At 46.8% G+C, this 17,077-nt stretch overlaps 1 protein-coding gene and 1 non-coding gene across 4 annotated transcripts in view; one reads left to right on the forward strand and one right to left on the reverse strand.

Moving 5' to 3' along the window:
- Positions 1-12,910, forward strand: part of EVC2 (EvC ciliary complex subunit 2) — a 173,203-nt gene extending 160,293 nt beyond the window's left edge. For all 3 annotated transcript variants that reach the window (XM_061420782.1, XM_061420780.1, XM_061420781.1), the window contains exons 19-22: positions 1,775-1,862; positions 7,147-7,343; positions 9,600-9,701; positions 12,196-12,910. In XM_061420782.1, coding sequence (XP_061276766.1) covers positions 1,775-1,862; positions 7,147-7,343; positions 9,600-9,701; positions 12,196-12,466 — 658 coding nt within the window. In that variant the 3' untranslated portion in view covers positions 12,467-12,910. The remainder of the gene's footprint in view (positions 1-1,774; positions 1,863-7,146; positions 7,344-9,599; positions 9,702-12,195) is intronic.
- Positions 12,911-14,603: 1,693 nt separating this feature from the next.
- On the reverse strand, positions 14,604-14,676 carry TRNAG-CCC (transfer RNA glycine (anticodon CCC)). The gene has a single exon. It is a non-coding gene; the product is annotated as a tRNA-Gly (tRNA).
- Between the last annotated feature and the right edge of the window lie 2,401 nt (positions 14,677-17,077).

Below are 17,077 nucleotides of genomic sequence, written 5' to 3' on the forward strand. Positions count from 1 at the left end.
AAGGGTACATATATCTTTCGGAAAACACAATTTTTAACAGCTTTGTAATTTTCCACTGTGAAGAACAGGGTGAAAACTATAATACATAGCATGACTCCATTTTTGAAAACACAAATTCATTGAAAGAAAATAGGCCAGACTGTAATAGATGTGATTTCTGTGTGGTGAGATTACAGGTGACTTTAATGTGTTTGATTATGCTTTTCTGTGTAAACACAACATCAAAGCACAATTCTGTTCCACTGAAATAATTGCATAAGAGGCTGATTCCGTTTGATCAGAGGAAAATGCTCAGAGATGTTGATTTGACTTAGACTTGATTATGGATTTTAGTATATTTAACACCTTAATGTATTCCATGCTTCATGGAGAAAATTGCTGTTGATCAAGCTTTTTGTATGAGTTGTACCCTCACAGGGTTTAGATTGTATTAACCAGCAAGAAGGCAGGATGGATAACCTAGGATACCAGCTTTAATTGGCTGAGGGGATAGACTGGGAAGACCACCTTGTGGGGAAGTCAAGAAGCCTGATGGAGACCTCATGTGATAAGGTGCCACCCAGCTTCTGTGGTCAGAGCCAGGTCCACCCTTGGGAGATGATTCTGGGCCCACTTCAACACAGGAGCACATGATGAAGACCCCAGACCTTGGTATTCTTCAGCACCAGGCATGACAGCTAATACTGAGAGTTTTCACATCAGGATCACCATTGGAGGTCAGAGGGAACAAAAAGTGCCCACTGTACTGAGCAGGCATCTTGAGACTGAAAAGCAAGGCAGGCAGCTCCATTTAACCGATGGATCCATTTATCTATGGTAACTTACTCATATAGTGGATCAGGCGGACAACAACTTAGAAGGCTTCACGGCTTCACTCTAAACCGAGGGGCCATTGAGACAATTTTATAATTAACCTAGGGTATGGGGTAGATCAGAGAAGGCGATGGCACCGCACTCCAGTACTGTTGCGTGGAAAATCCCATGGATGGAGGAGCCTGGTGGGCTGCAGTCCATGGGGTCGTGAAGAGTCGGACACAACTGAGCGACTTTCCTTTCACTTTTCACTTTCATGCATTGGAGAAGGAAATGGCAATCTACTCCAGTGTTCTTGCCTGGAGAATCCCAGGGACGGGGGAGCCTGGTGGGCTGCCGTCTATGGGGTCGCACAGAGTTGGACATGACTGAAGTGACTTAGCAACAATGGGGTAGATGCTTGGAAATGGGACGTGCGTTCCTAAGTCAAAATTTATGAATGGGTAACTAGTCTCGTGGATGCCAGGAATACTTCAGGGAAGGTTTTCATCCTTATCTAGGGAATAACAAAGCACAGAGAATACCTGACCCTAATGATTATTAAACAATATCTATTAACTACAAAGCCTTTGATGACAGAGAAGTGATTCATTGCGCAGTCCTGGGTGGGTCAGCAGAAGGACAGGAAATACTATAAGGGCCCAAGATGACATCAGTTATACTCATAGCCATGCAGAGCACAGGCTGCCCTTCAAAGCCACAGAAAAGTCTCCATACAGTTCCCACAAAAATTCTCACTTGAAGGAGCCCTCCATCCTGGTGAGCAGTCCTTGATTCATTTATTTGCGAGATAATCTAGCTAAAAAGAGGCCAGCTTCTTCTGGCTATCTCTTTTGATGGATTTCTTTTTAATCATGTAGATTAGATTTTTGATACTTTGTTATTTAACCAACTAGACGGTCTTCTCATAGGATCACTTTATAACAACACTGAACTTATGGAGATTTTGTTTTCACCCTAGTTTGAGAGAGGAGCAAGAAGACAGTGTCGTGCTGGAAGATTTGCTGGAGAATATGGAGACTGACACCTTTGTGACCCTGTACGGCCAGGTGAGAACAAGTTCACCGTGTCCTGGGTCCATCCCTTGCCAGCCCATAACTTGACCTCTTTCTCAGAGTCCACGTTTCCTCACCTGCAGGACACAGATGATAACAGGAACCTTGAGAACTGCTAAGAGGATTTGTGAAAATCCCTGGCCCAGGGCCAGCACCTAGGGGACATTCAATTGGGGTTACAGCAGCAGCAAAAACAACAGTAATCACTGCCCTGGTCAGTTTCTTTTCCGTGATTAGACAGGCCCCCAAGTGGTCTTCTTCTCAGTCTTAAACAGGTTTAATATACACAGAGTAAGTTCTACCAGGAACAAAGTTAGTCATTGAAATCTGGGCCATATAAGGAGAATGCTGAGATTGCACACCACGTTTCAACCTTTCTGTGTTGAGGTTAGGTAGTCTCATTCTTGGCCAGAGCTGCAGCCCTCATCAGCGTTCCTGAGACAGAGCGCGAGGCTGTGCACATGGAGTCATGTGCAGAGTTACGTAACTCTACTAGCGGTGTTTTATGTGCATTCCAAGGTGGGCTTCCTGGTTTCTTTGGGTCTCAGCAAATGTGATTTGTGACAGTGGCTTATGCCAATCACAGGCCGTTGGGAGGTAGGTGTTGCTGACCTTGCTTCAGTTCAACGATGTCACTGTTACACTGATTCTTCCCACCTCTCCTTGAAGTTCCAGCTGCTGTGTCTGTGTTCATGTGAAGAGGGTAAAGGTAGAACACAATCACTCTGTTGTCTTTTCTTTGCAAGAAAGTACATGCCACCAAGTCTCTGAAGCAAATTATACTCATGTCCTGAGGAGACGCGACCCATGGATCCCTGGTTGCAAGGGGGGCTGCAAGTTCAACACTTCCTTTTCAGCCTCCAGAGAGAGCCAGCAGGGAGCAGAGGTGGGGCACTTTCCGGTGTCAGCCAGCAGAATTGGCCACAACTGTCCACAGGCACATGCATCTTCTCACTTGTATTAGTTTCCTATTGCTGCTGTAACAAATTACTACCAATTTAGTGGGTTAACAGAACACAAATTTATTATCTGCTCGTTCTGTGGGTCAGAAGTCCTGCATGGGCTTTGCCAGACTAAAATCAAAGTGTCAGCAGGTCTGTACTCCTTCTAAGGCTCTGGGAGAATCTGTCTCCTCCTCATTCCAGTAATTGTCAGAATTTGGTTCATTGTGGTTGTAGGACTGAGGTTTTCATTTCCTTGCTAGCTGTTGTCAGCTGATGGCTGTTACCAGTTTCTAGAGGCATTTGAATTTCTTAGTTCATGGCTCCCTTCTTTCATCTTCAAACTCAACAAATCACATCTTACTGATGCTTCTTCCATCGTCATCACATCTCTCTCTGACCTACCATAGCAGGAAAAGTTCTGTGCTTTTAAGGACCCATGTGATGATGAGGTTGGACTCATCTGGATAATCAGTCTAGGATACTCTCAGCTCATGATCATTAAGCTTCATCACAAAGTCCCTTGCCATGTAAAATGACATATTCACAGGTTCTGGGATGGGGCATGAACACCTTCGAGGCCATTATTCTGCCAATCACACCAGACAGGAAGACAAGGTTAAGCGTCAAAGTGAGTAGTAAGTCTAACATGCTTCTTCCTCTTTGACATGAAAGCTGACCTAGGCTTTCTTGATATTTTCAGCAAGAGAGGAGTACCTACTCATGGCAGGACCCAGGAGAGTACTTGCCATTCACCTCACTGTCTGGCAATTCTACCAGCATCCCCTTATAGACAGGCCCTCCAGAGGGGACATTATTGCCCAAGTTCACATTGAGGAGCCCAGTGGAGCTAGAATTGGAGCCCACATTCTTCTACCCCACACCTCTTAGCTTGAGCTCCAGACTGGGGATGGGGGAGGAAGCAGAAGTTTCCAGAATACCTGTTGTGCATTAAGTATCATCCTAGGCACTCATGTCAGTTATTCATTTAATCCTTGCAGAAAGCTGGGAATCAGGGACTATCTTCTCTATTTTGCAAATAGAGCAACCAAGGTATGAATGGGTGGCTCCGGGTTCCAGGGCTCACCGTCCTCCTTGGAGCTCAGGACTCGGCCTGGGGTTGGTGACTACACAGATGTGCTCTTCCTGCTGTGTTGCCCTGCAGAGCACATGCTGCTCCTGGCCTGGGTCTCTGTGGGAACTGAGCCCTCTCCCACACTCACTGTGATTCCCCCTCTTCTTTGTTACTAAGAGACTTGACAGATGGCCAAAGGGTCATGTGTACAATATCATCCAGGTCATCCCTAATTTGTTGGCTCTTTTAAACTGTGAACTCTGCTAAAGAACTGGCTCTGTCGGGAGTAAATTGCTGCTGGGATGGAAGCCTTGAGCAGCAGGAATCATTTAGGAGGGTGACTTTTCTCTGCACCCCCTCCCCATCCTGTGCCTTGTAGAATCCCCCAGCAATGTCTACTCAACTTCATTTCTTTCTTTCCCGCCCTTGTGTCTTAGTGAGGGTTTTCCAGAGAAACAGAAGCACAAAGACTTGGGAAAAGAGGGAGAAAGAGGTTTACTTTAAGAAATTAGCATATGTGATTGTGGAGACTGGCAAGTCCAAGTAGGCTGACAATATAGAACAGCAGGCTGGAGACCAGGAAAGAGCCAGTGTCGCAGTTCAAGTTCAAAGGCCCACTACTGGCAGAATTCCCTCTGGCTCAGGGGTCAGTCTTTGTTCTGTTCAAGCCTTCACCTGGTTAGATGGAGCCCACCCACACTGTGGAGGGCAATCTGCTTTAAGTCCACTGACTCGAGTGTTAATCTCATTCAAAAGCTACTTCACAGATATATCCAGAATTATGTTTCTCCATATAAATCTTGGCACTGTGGCCCAGACAAGCTGACCTATAAAATTAACCATCACTCCCTTTGTAGAGGAGTCCTGTATTTTGCCTATTTCCTCTTTGTACCAGGCAAGAGAATAACCAGGGAAACCCAGTCCCCCTCCCATTCTTTCTACTTCTTCTAAATACTCCTCCCCCTCTTCCTCCTCTTCCTTCTTCTCCTCCTTCTTTTTCTTCTTTCCCCTGCAATCTCTGTCTTTCTCTCCCTCTCCCTCCCCAACCCTCCCCTGCCTCTATGTGTCTTTTGTTTTATTTCCTGCTTATTACACTACCTTAGGGACAGCATAGTTCAAATTACAAAATTTGCATGAAGGATCATTTCCACACGAGCACCCATGTTTTCATATTTATGCAACTTTGCCAACTCCTCCTTCTTCTGCATATTTATGACAATGTCAAAATAACACTCAAATGCCTGCTCTGTGCTAGACACATCACACATCATCCAAGTTAATACTCACTGTTGCTCTGGGGGCCCTGGCAGTGGGAAGAGCCTCCCCTAGGCACTGCTGCAAATCTATCACTCCTTCTGTGATGGCAATGATACCAACAGCAGTGGATATCAGCCCAGTGTTGAGGAGAGGCATGGAGAGGATCATCACTGGACAGATGAAGAAACTGAGGGTCAGAGAGGTGATGTGACTCAGCCAAGGTCCCACAGCCACTCAGTGGTGGAGCTGGTTTTAAATCAGTTTCTCTTCCTTTAAAGGCAAAACTAATACAATTATGTAAAGTTTAAAAATTAAATTAAATTAAAAAAAAAAAGTGCTACTCATTTCATGCTACTGCACCATTCCCTTTGAAGCAAAATATTTCCTAATTGTTTTGTGAATAAAATGGGAAGGGGGAGCTCATTTTAAAATGAATGTACTAACTCAGCAAGGCAGAAAGTTTCCTTGTGCTGTGGAAAGAGGTTGGGACCCCACCTGAGGTCTTCACTGAACTCATCTCCTTTACTCCCTCAAGGCTCCAGTATGACTTGTAGACAGTAGAGTGGAATTCTTTTTTAACCACATATAATATGACTTAGAGTCAGCTTAACATCTTCTGAAGAGGCTTTTTTCTTGAATAAATATCGACTGTGCTCCTAGTAAGTGGCAAGTGCTATCCTAGGCCCTGGGATTTTAGCAGCAAAGTAAACAGATGAAGCCCAGGCTCTCAGGAACTGATATTCTAGTGCATAGAGCAGGCAAGCAACAAAATAGATACATAATATATATATTATTTTGTATGGATTATGATCTCATTTTTATAGTCATGTCCGTCTATCCACCCATTGTCCATCACTCCATCTGTCTGCCTCTCCTTTCATCTCTTTGTCCACCCATCCATCCATCTATCCATTCATCCATCAATCCACCTCTGTCTATCCATCCATCCACCAACCATCTCTGCATCCATCCATCCATTCATCTGCCCATTTGTCCACTCATCATCTATCCATAAACTGTCCATAACCCATTTATCCATTCATCCATTTATTCATCTGTGTAACCCATCCATCCATCCATTCATCTATTTACATACATGCTTAGAAAGATTCCTAGAGTGTGCTTTGCCTAATGCTACTGATAATTATTTCTGGGTAGTGGCACTTGGAATTATTAACAGAATTTTTGTGCTTTTCCCAGGTGGCACTCATGGTAAAGAACCTGCCTGCCAACGTAGGAGACATAAAAGATGCGGGTTCGATCTCTAGGTCGAGACGATCCCCTGGAGGAGGAAATGGCAACCCACTCCATTGTTCTTGCCTGGCGAATCCCATGGGCAGAGGAGCCTGGCGGGCTACAGTCCATGGGATCACAAAGAGTCAGACACGACTGAAGTGACTTAGCATGCAACACACTGCATCCCTAACTCCTGGCCAGTTCTGCTCTGTTCTCCATCCCTATGTTCTGTCAACTCTGGTTATTCACTTGAAATCATACAGGATATAAGTGTGCAGCCTGGCTCTTTCCAGGCGGTGGAAAGCCCTAGCGATCCTTCCATTTCTTTCACTGCAGACTGGTATTCTGTGGTATGGCCATAGTACAGTTTCTTTAACCCTCCACTGCTTTAGGGCCTTTTCAGTTGTTTCCACAGCCTGTGCTGTTCCCTCTGAGCCCTGTCGCCTCACGGAACATGAGTAGGAGGAGAAATTACTAATTGGCCTGGCTGTAGGCCAGGGCTGTAGCTATGATGAGTGAGTTGCCCTGTATCCAGGAGGATAGCTGGAAGGGATGGATGAAGGCTTAGGGAATGTCATGGGGAGCCAAGGCTGCTGACCAAATAGATTTTCTTGACGGCTCTGTAAATTTGGGGACATGTTTTCAAGACCAAGCTAATAAAGTATTTATCTCCCTGGGACAAAAAGTCCTAAGACCGTGATCCATTCAACCCTGCTGTTCATCAAGGTGAGAGCCGTGAGGCTCTGAGTCCCTGCATTCACTCCTCCAGGAGCTGAGACTGGCGTCGTACCTGTCGAAGCTGACGATGCTGCCGGGGGGCACGCTGCGCCGGCTCCTGACCGTGGCTCTGCCCGCAGCCTCGCAGGCTGAGCTGCTGGCGGTGCTGGACTCCGTGGGCCAGAAGCATCAAGACCACTCGGTGGAGAACGATGGCAGCAGGGTGCAGGCTGACCTGGGCAGGAGGGGGTGAGTGCAGGGTCGGCCGCTTTTGGAAAATGAGGTCCCGTTTTCCTGAGAGAGAACGGATCGGGGTGGTGAGCCAGACCATGGGGCACAAGCACACCCGCCTTCCCAGGGGAACTTCCTCACTTAGGGAGCAGATGGCATCCAGGAGTGTCATCATGAATCCTGGAAGTCATGGCAGGCCCAAGGCTTTTGTCCACAGCTTCTCTTTTCATCACCGGTTCACTTCCCAATGGGATCTTAAGACAGTAGGTTTCCTTGGGCTGTAAATATGCCATATACACACAGTAAATGCATAAAGGAAAAAGGCAGAGAGACACCATGGTTCTATCAGCTGGAGCAACTGGCTATTAGCATTTTGTTACAATTCTTCCTCCAGAATGGGTTTGTCTGCTGGGTTGTATGAGTGTGTGCGGTGTGTGAGGGTGTGTGTGCGTGTATGTGTGTGTGTGCATGTGCATGAGCACACATGTATAGGAATCCCAGTATATACAGCCTTACCTCCTGCTTTTCAGAACCTTATAGCAGAGGCAAGTTTGCTTATTACCTTTCAGCTCTTGTCCACGTGCAAACATCTTCCTAAGCATCTGTTTCGACTCTTTCTGCTATTTTAATTAACAATTTAAAATTTCATGCTTTTCCCAGTTATAGAAACATCTCCATAGATATTATTTTTCATAGCTGCTTATTATTTTACTGAGGCGTGTAGCATAGTGTATATAACTGTTACTCTATTGCTGACCATTTAGTTTGGGTTCATTTTTCCTCAATTGTGGATAAGGCGGCATAGATACTTTAGGATCAAATGGCAGGTGTGCATTTTGTCAGTTAAGGGTCTTTATTAAGGAAAGGCATGAAGAGGGATGTTGGATAAGTATGGGGCAGCCAGCCAGTCCACTTGAGAGCAGAATTTATTAGGGGTGAGGCTGCAGGGAAAGCCATGACCAACCTGGAAAGTGCTGAAGGCCAGGCAGCAAAGCCCAGTCCTCAACGAGGATCCACAGGAGGCTAGGGAAGGGCGTCTTGATGCCCGTGAGTCTGTGGAAATGGCATGATTGTGTGGACATGTGTATATGCAGGTTATTTTCCCCGACTTGTAAGGGAGTCCCTGACTCACAAAGGCAAGGTGCACAGCAGAGGGCTAAGAGTAGGGCTGGGTGCCAGGAAGGGTGAGAGGGTGACACCAGCTGTAGGGGAGGGGAGGGGAGGGAGTCTGCAGCGCCCGGGAAGAGCAAGCATTCCTAGAGCTGGAGGGACCCAGCACGGGGCGGGCTGGGGCTGGATGTGAGTGTGCTCACAGGACTGGGGTGTGGGTGGGGTCGGGGCTGGGGTGGGCGTGGTCGGAGTTTCCTGTTTCAGCCTGCTTTCTCTAGTGCAATCAGAGAACACACAGGCAGCAGGTACTGGTGGTAACCCTGGAGCAGGACTTTGCATGGTCACAGCTTGGCCCAGCGTGGATGAGGGTTCTTCACCACCGCCGCCCCTGCCCCCGCTCTGCCTTCCCCATAGCCCCTCTCAGCACCCACTCCCCTCCCAACCCCCATAGCTGCACAATGTGAAGCAGCTGAGGCAGAGTATGAACTTGGCCAGAACCAGGCACCAGTGGACACTCGATCCTGTATTGACTTGACTTGAACCCAAGCCCGTGGACATCTTTACCCCTGTCCTGTTTGCTGTCCCTTCTTCAGTTGAGAATCATGTGGCATTCAGGCTCTCTGCCTTACCCTCCTTCTGAGCTTCCCTTGTACCTTCTCAATCTTCTTATTCATGTATTTATAAAACATGTATGAGCTCTTAGTGTGTCCACTGTCAGGCATCGGTGTAGGTGGGAGAGTAAGGGACAGTCCTGCCGCCCAGAACGTCCACTCTGGGGGAGGTGGACCACACACAAGCCAGCGCAGAGAGCTCTTTGCTTCTGGAATCTTCCATGCATTCAACTGCAGGGATGCTCAGACTCAGCTCAAGTGTCCCCACATCTCGGCAGCCTCCCTCTATCTGACCCATGTCACGTGCTACCTATCTGTGACCCCTGGACTGGGGACCCCTTGGGGCAGAGACTGTGTCTTGACTTGGCCAGCAAGATGCTTGATCAGTGTTCACAGAGTGAGTGAGTGAGTAAATGTGAATACTCTCAGGGTTTTTCCTATCAGCCAAAGGTCATACTGAAGGAAGGAGTTCCCAGAGGGCTTTTTAGGATTAGGCATCACTTGAAGGTTCTGTTCTTTTTGAAAATATAAGAATGTCCCTTCTTGCCTTCAGGAAACACCAGGGTTGGTGGCAAGCCTTAGAGAGCAAACTTCGTGGAGAACTGATAAACAGAGGATTAGAGAAGATGCTCTGGGCTCAGAAGAGGAAGGAGAGGTATGAGGGCATCTGTTCAGGTGGACTGGAGGGGTTGTCAGCCAGGGTGCCCATGAGCCCAGAAGGGAAGGTGGAGGGGACCATGAAGGGAGGATTACTATGGACACAGCACACTCCTTCCCTCCAGACAACATCTTTATTCGAAGTGGGCTTAGTTTATTTTTCTTTCAAGGGAGAGCATGAACACAGAGCCATACTACCAAAATGGGCTTAGTTTAAAGTGAAGTAAGTCAGACAGAAAGACAAATATCAAACAATAGCACTTACATGTGGAGTTTAAGAAAAATAATACAAATGAATGTACTTGTGAAACAGAAATAGACTCACAGACTTAGAAAACAAGCTTATGGAACCAAAGTAGAAAGGGGCGGGGAGGGAGAAATTAGGAATATGGGGTTAAAAGATACAGACTACTGTATATAAAATAGATACGCAACAAGGATTTACTGTATAGCTCAGGGAACTGTAGTCAGTATCTCGTAACCTAAAATGGAAGAGAATCTGAAAAACAATACATATATAAAACTGAATCATTTTGCTTTACACCTGAAATAAACACAATATTGTAAATCAACTATCCTTCCATTTTTTAAAAAAAAAGGCAAAGTGAGCTTAGTCTAGGAGCTGAAAATAAGCCGCCTGCTATCAGTGGGAGAATGTTCTATCATTTATTAGCATTTTAATTGCAGTCTTTATTTTAACTAGTGGCTCTTTTTAAATGGGATCTCATTAGGAGAATTATTCCTTATAAAGGCTTAGATTTTATGGTTTATGAAGCCCTTTCTCGTCGTGTTGGACTGAGCCTGCCCACTTTCGGAAAGTGGGTGAAATCCCACGGCCATGCTTTACCAGCTCTGGGAGGTCAGAAGAAGAGACCCCCACTGGTGAAAAGTAGCCGTGGGATTTGGGGGCACTGAACCAACCCCTCTATTTCTCTGAGCTTCCAGGCCACTGCTCTTTTCACTGTATTGAGTCCCTTTCTCTTTGAGCTTCGGTGGCAGCACACCTGGAGAGCAGAGGAAAATTGGAGGCAGGGTGGTTTTAGATCGCTGCAGACAACAGACTCAGGCGCTCACGGGTTTCCCACTAAAAATTTGGAAAAATAGTAACACGAGTGACAAGAGTTAGGTTAACCCGTTTTAACGTAACAGGTTAAATAGTGATAACCAAAATGTGCCGTGGAAACAGTGATGCCCACAGGACGTGGGAGAGTCCTGCACCTTCCAGAATTTCTCAGGGTGAAGCCGTAGAGACCAAGCTGCCCAGAGAGTCCATGATAACAGTCCCAGAGCCATTGATAATGGGCTGGACATCAAAATTTAGTCCCAGAGGAATTAGATTAGGGTATGGCAACGCACTCCAGTATTCTTGCCTGGAGAATCCCAAGGACTGAGGAGCCTGGTGGGCTACAGTCCATGGGGTCGCAGAGAGTCGGACACGACTGAGTGACTTCACTCACTATTGAGCCCAAACCAAGAAAATTAAATTCAGGCCATATAAAGGGAAAGCGCTCCACCAAGGACTGGAAGTCAGGGTCCTAGGATGAGGTTGGGAGAGCAAAGGCATTCCTGGGCTGCACTGATGTCAGTGGTCGAGTGCAGATCAGGAGGACCCCGGGCCCATGGTGCTGGACCACTGTGCCCGCCTTTTCTCTGCCTCAAGGCGCTGTGGACGGGTGGTGGGAGGAGGACAGACTGCGAGTCAGAGGGAGCTGATGGAGCTGTCTTTGAATCCTTGTTCAGGTGACACAGCTGCCAGGGCAGGAGTTCGTGGTGATGAGGTTGGAACCTCAAAGCCACTTCTCTTCAGGAAGGGCCCATGAGCCTACCAGTGGCCTCCAGTATGTCAGCCCGAAGTGACATGGCCTTGTCCTGCCCTGCTTGGGCAAAGGACCCTGTGGCTTTCAGGTCATACAGGGCTCTCAGAGGGAGTCAGAGCCATTTTCAAGTGCAGCTGGAACTGAGGGACTGGACCGCTCACGGGCAGGATTCCAGCAATCCTTTTATAGGATATTCCCCCAGTGTGCTGCTCTGTTCTATTTCAAACAGTTTACCTAACTTCTAACTGTTGCCTTACACTCAGATTTTACCAGCCTGTGTTTAGTGTGAGGCCCACAGGCAAAGGCATCATGGACAATGTATCCCAATCATCTGGGGGGAGACGGGAAGCTCTGACTTGTAGCATCTGTCAGGTTCCGTGGTGTGAAACACCCCCACCCTGGCTGATCGCATGCTGACAGCATGATGACAACAGGCTCACCAAACTCCGGAGAAGTGAACAGTCATGAGTCAGTGTGAGCTGTCTGCAGCCGCCCCTGCCATGGGCTTCAGCTAATCTCAGGGGCCACCCTGGCAACCACAGAGAAAACCCTTTAAAATTACACTTGACTGGGGACCTAGGAACCAAGGGGGAGTTTTCCTGGAGAACTCTGTCGGCACGCTCAGGAGAGTATGTTGCCAAAAATGTCCAGTCTGATTTTCTGTTCTCTCTTTAGCATATTAAAGAAGACGTGTCCCCCTCTCAGAGAGAGGGTGATATTCTCTGGAAAAGGAAGTTGGCCGCACCTGTCCCTGGAGTCCACTGACGAACTTACCCCGGTGCCCATTGTAGGGGCAGAAGCTGTTGACTTATTAAACACGGGTGAAAAGCTCTTTATCTTCAGAAATCCAAAGGAGCCTGAGATCTCACTGCATGTTCCTCCCAGGAAGAAGAAGAAGAACTTTCTGAATGCCAAAAAGGCCGCGTGGGCCTTGGGCATGAACTAGCCCAAAGGGAAGTTTCTAGAGTCTGAAGACACAAAGATTTGTTTTCTCCTGCCCATCTGCATGTATGCATGTTTTATGTACAACTCGCAGGTATCGATTGTACATGAAGGAGACTGACACATCTCTAACCCTCCCCCTCTACCACCATGACTTTCGAGGACTCAGTTTAATCTGGTCCCATGAATTCCCAGGTGGCCCACGCCCTTCAGCATCACAAGGGACATGAAGAGACAGGGGACCACCCCATGAACCCTCACTGCTTTCGGTCCCAGCTCACGGAGGATCTGGGGGAGACACCCCAGCTCCCAGTTCACATCCCCGAAACACCTGACTGAAGTGTGGGCTGTGTGTCAAAGGGCAAGGCTCTCAGTTTTCACACTGTGTTTGTTACATATTCTATTTTTATCAAGGGAACTTTTGATTAATAAATGCATTTTATATAAAGCTGCTCTCAAGGAGACTCATTTTTGCTTTCTGTAGGAACCATTTATTTACTTATTTTTGATGTTTGTTTTATTTTTTAACTTTTTATTTTATATTGGAGTATAAGAGGGCATGGCAACCCACTCCAGTATTCTTGCCTGGAGAATCCCATGGACAGAGGAGCCTTGTGAGCTACATACTGTCCATGGGGTCGAAAAGAGTCAGACACAACTGAAGTGACCTAGCATGCATGCATAGCCAACTATGCAGAAGGACATGGCAACCCACCCCAGTATGCTTGCCTGGAAAATCCCATGGACAGAGGAGCCTGGTGGGCTGCAGCCTGTGGGGTCACAAATGAGTCAGACACAACTAATCGACTAAACAACAAATAGCCAATTAACAATGTTGTAATAGTTTCAGGTGGACAGCAAAGGGACTCAGCCATACCTATACATGTATCCATTCTCCCCCAAACTCCGCTCCCATCCAGGCTGTCACATAAGGTTGAGCAGAGTTCCCCGTGCTACACAGTAGGTCCTTGTTGGGTATCCATCTTAAATATAGCACTGTGTGCATGTCGATCCCAAACTTCCTAACTGTCCCTTCCCCCATCCTTCCCTGCTGCAATGGTAAGTTCGTTTGTTGCTTTCTGTAGGAACCGTTTATTTTTAGTCCCTTCTTAGGTTTTGCCCCTATGTTGTGATGTTCAGTAGAGGTTTGCCCTTCATCATTCCAGGTGCCTGAAGAGGTCCCAGCCCCTGGGCTGTACCATCTCCAACTCAAATCAGGAAACCCAGAAGCTTAAGGTCATAAAGCCGATAAGTAATAAAGTCAGGACTCACTGAAGACTTTACGGCCCCAAACTCTCGTCCCTTCTCCTGGACTTGGTAAATGGACACACACTTGCCCGCGCTTGTTTACCAGCAAACTGACTGTGCACAGGTCCTTGTCTTTCACAGCATGCTTTCCTGTACCCTGACCTTTCCATCCTCATAGTGGTGGTTGCATGAGCATTTCTGAGAACAAGGCAAAGAATACAGTTACAATCGTATTGGGTCTACGGTTACCATCAGAGGTTAAAGCATCTGCCTGCAATGTGGGAGACCCGGGTTCGATCCCTGGGTTGGGAAGATCCCCTGGAGAAGGAAATGGCAGCCCACTCCAGTACTCTTGCCTGGAGAATCCCATGGAGGGAGGAGCCTGGTAGGCTATAGTCCACGGGGTCGCAAAGAGTCGGACACGACCGAGCTATTTCATTTTCCTGACGGTGGGAAATGATCGGAAAGGGAGTCCTGTCACCAGCAAGAGGAAGAAAAGGGATCCCAATGATGAAGCATCTATTACAAGAGAATCGCTTCTATTAATAGACCCTTCCAGCTACTTGAATCCACTTATTAATCCTTGATGATACCCAGCAGGTGGGGATAATTACTCCCATTTTACACCCAAGTAAGCTGAGAGTCAGAAAATTTTAGGTTTCTGGCAATCACACCACCTGTAAAGGAGGAATCCTCACTTTGAACCCAAGTCTCCTAACTTTCAGACCTTACCTGCCAGGAGACTCTGCATTGCCTTTGGCAACCTGAAGGCTAAGTCTCTCTCTCTCTTTTTAAAAAATTATTTATGTATTTGGCTTTGCCAGGTCTTAGTTGCAGCAGGCAGGATCTTCCTTGCAGCGTGTGAACTCTTAGTTACAGCATGTCGACTCTAGTTCCCTGACCAGGGATTGAACCAGGGTTCCCTGCATTGGGAGTGCAGAGTCTTAGCCACTGGACCACCAGGGAGTCCCTGTGAAGGTCAAGTCTTATTTGCAGTTTTCCTTTCCCATGGGTACCATGCAGCATGGTGATCAGGGACCTTTACTGGGGGTTGGCACTTCTTCCAGGGACCTCTGTGGACCATTATAGTGGCTGCCAGTTGAGCACATCACTGCTATAGTGGATATGCACAAGTAAGCTGTTCCAATGAAGGAGAGAAAAGTGAATGGGATCAGTTCTCCCATCAGAAGGTCAGGGGAGCAGAGAGGAGAGAAAGGGCAGTGAGTTTCACACACAGCGTAGTGGACTGGAAAAGGCATGGTCTTTGGTATAAGCCAACACAGTCCGATCCTGCTCTGTTGCCTGTGAGCTGTGTGTCCTGGGCAAGTCACCTGACCTTTCTGAACCTCATTTTCTTAATCAACAAAGGGATAATGAGATTATAAGAATTAGATGAAACCAGATCTGTGAGGTGCTTGGTGGTGGCGTGGGCCTGCCAATCTATGTCCTTCTGTATTCTTTGAAGGTGATCTGTTTGCTTTTCTAATAATTTCCTGATTCTAGCACTCAGCTGGAATTATGCATGACTGAAACTAGATTGCACACAAAGATTTGAAAAAATATCTCAAAATTATGGGCTGAAGGCTGAATGAATAAGCTATTAGCAACAACAGGAGGTGCTCAAACTGTTCAAAATCCAACATTTGAACCTAATAATAACTCCCTACATTAATAGACAGAGAAAGACTAACTATTGGTTTAAGTTCTCTAAACTCGCTGCATGAGAAACATGAAGACATGATGGGAAAGCTTGTGCTTCTGAAATCAGGTAGGTCAGGTTTAAATCTTGGCTCTACAACTTTTGAGCAAGTCACTTGACCACTCTGAACCTTTTTAGTCTCTTTATCTGGAAAGCAGAAGCCCTAATACCTACCTTAGGGTAAGGATGTCACAAAGAGTGAAGATATCACATATCATATAAAATGTTAGCGTACAGTAAAATGTTGGTGTGCAATAGTGCAGCTTATCTATTCTATTTTTACATATTCACAAAATTGAGTTTTATGTTTCCTTTTTATTACTGTTTCCACCCTAGATAAATAGACAGTGACCCTTCCAGAAAGGCTGCACCTGCCACAATACATGGAAGGCTATCCATGAGAGGCTTCCATGAGAGCCAGGCTTCAACAGTACGTGAACTGTGAACTTCCAGATGTTCAAGCTGGATTTAGAAAAGGCAGAGGAACCGGAGATCAAATTGCCAACATATGTTGGATCATTGAAAAAGCAAGAGAGTTCCAGAAAAACATCTGCTTTATTGACTATGCCAAAGCCTTTGACTGTGTGGATCACAACAAACTGTGGAAAATTCTTCAAGAGATGGGAATACCAGGCCACCTGACCTGCCTCCTGAGAAATCTGCATGCAGGTCAAGAAGCAATGTTAGAACTGGACATAGAACAACAGACTGGTTCCAGATTGGGAAAGGAGTGCGTCAAGGCTGTATTTTGTCACCCGGCTTATTTAACTTATATGCAGAGTCCATCTGGAGGAGGCAGTGGCAGCCCACTCCAGTACTCTTGCCTGGAAAATCCCGTGGACAGAGGAGCCTGGTGGACTACAGTCCATGGGGTCGAGAAGAGTCAGACATGACTAAGTGCCTTCACTTTCACTTTTCACTTTCATGCATCAGAGAAGGAAATGGCAACCCACTCCAGTGTTCTTGCCTGGTAAATTTCATGGACAGAGGAGCCTAGTGGGCTACAGTCCATGGGATCACAGAGAGTTGACATGACTGAGCACGCACACACGCACATGAAGGCCTTGCTGTGGGAGTTTGGGAGTGAGATACAACCTGACGGGGTATTTGGGAACAGCTTGAAGCTTATGACTCCAAATCTTTACCTCCAGACTGGACTTCTTCTTGGGCTCCAGACCCTTTTGTCACAGATACTTGTCCAACCCTGAACACTTTGGCTTCCTAGAAAACCTGTTCCACTACAGACGTCCCCTCTCTGAATGGATGGGACCAAGCCGGAAACTTACAATTATCCTAGACATCTTCCTGTTTCTCAGTCCCCCAAATATGATGACCAAATCTTGCTGATTGCACTACTGCCGTAGTACAGTGGTAAAACTTATGCCCGCCCCGACCTCTCCCTTCCTGCTTAGGTCCTGTCTCTCCCAGATGGTGCCAGCAGCCTCTGCTCTGGGTTGGCTGCAACCAGTCTGTTCTATGGTAGCCATATCTAAGTCACTCCCTTGCTGAAAGACTTCCAAAACCTTTTCATTACTTACAAGACCTCCATGAACTGTCCTCTAATAGCCTTCCTATCTGTGTCTATAAAGGAAGTCTTTACTTCCCAAGGAGCCATCGAGTGGTAATGAGACACAAAGAAGAAAGTGCATCTGGATTTCCATTCTGGAT

The sequence above is a fragment of the Bos javanicus genome, chromosome 6 (genome assembly GCF_032452875.1).
Source record: "Bos javanicus breed banteng chromosome 6, ARS-OSU_banteng_1.0, whole genome shotgun sequence".
Taxonomy (NCBI): Eukaryota; Metazoa; Chordata; class Mammalia; order Artiodactyla; family Bovidae; genus Bos; species Bos javanicus.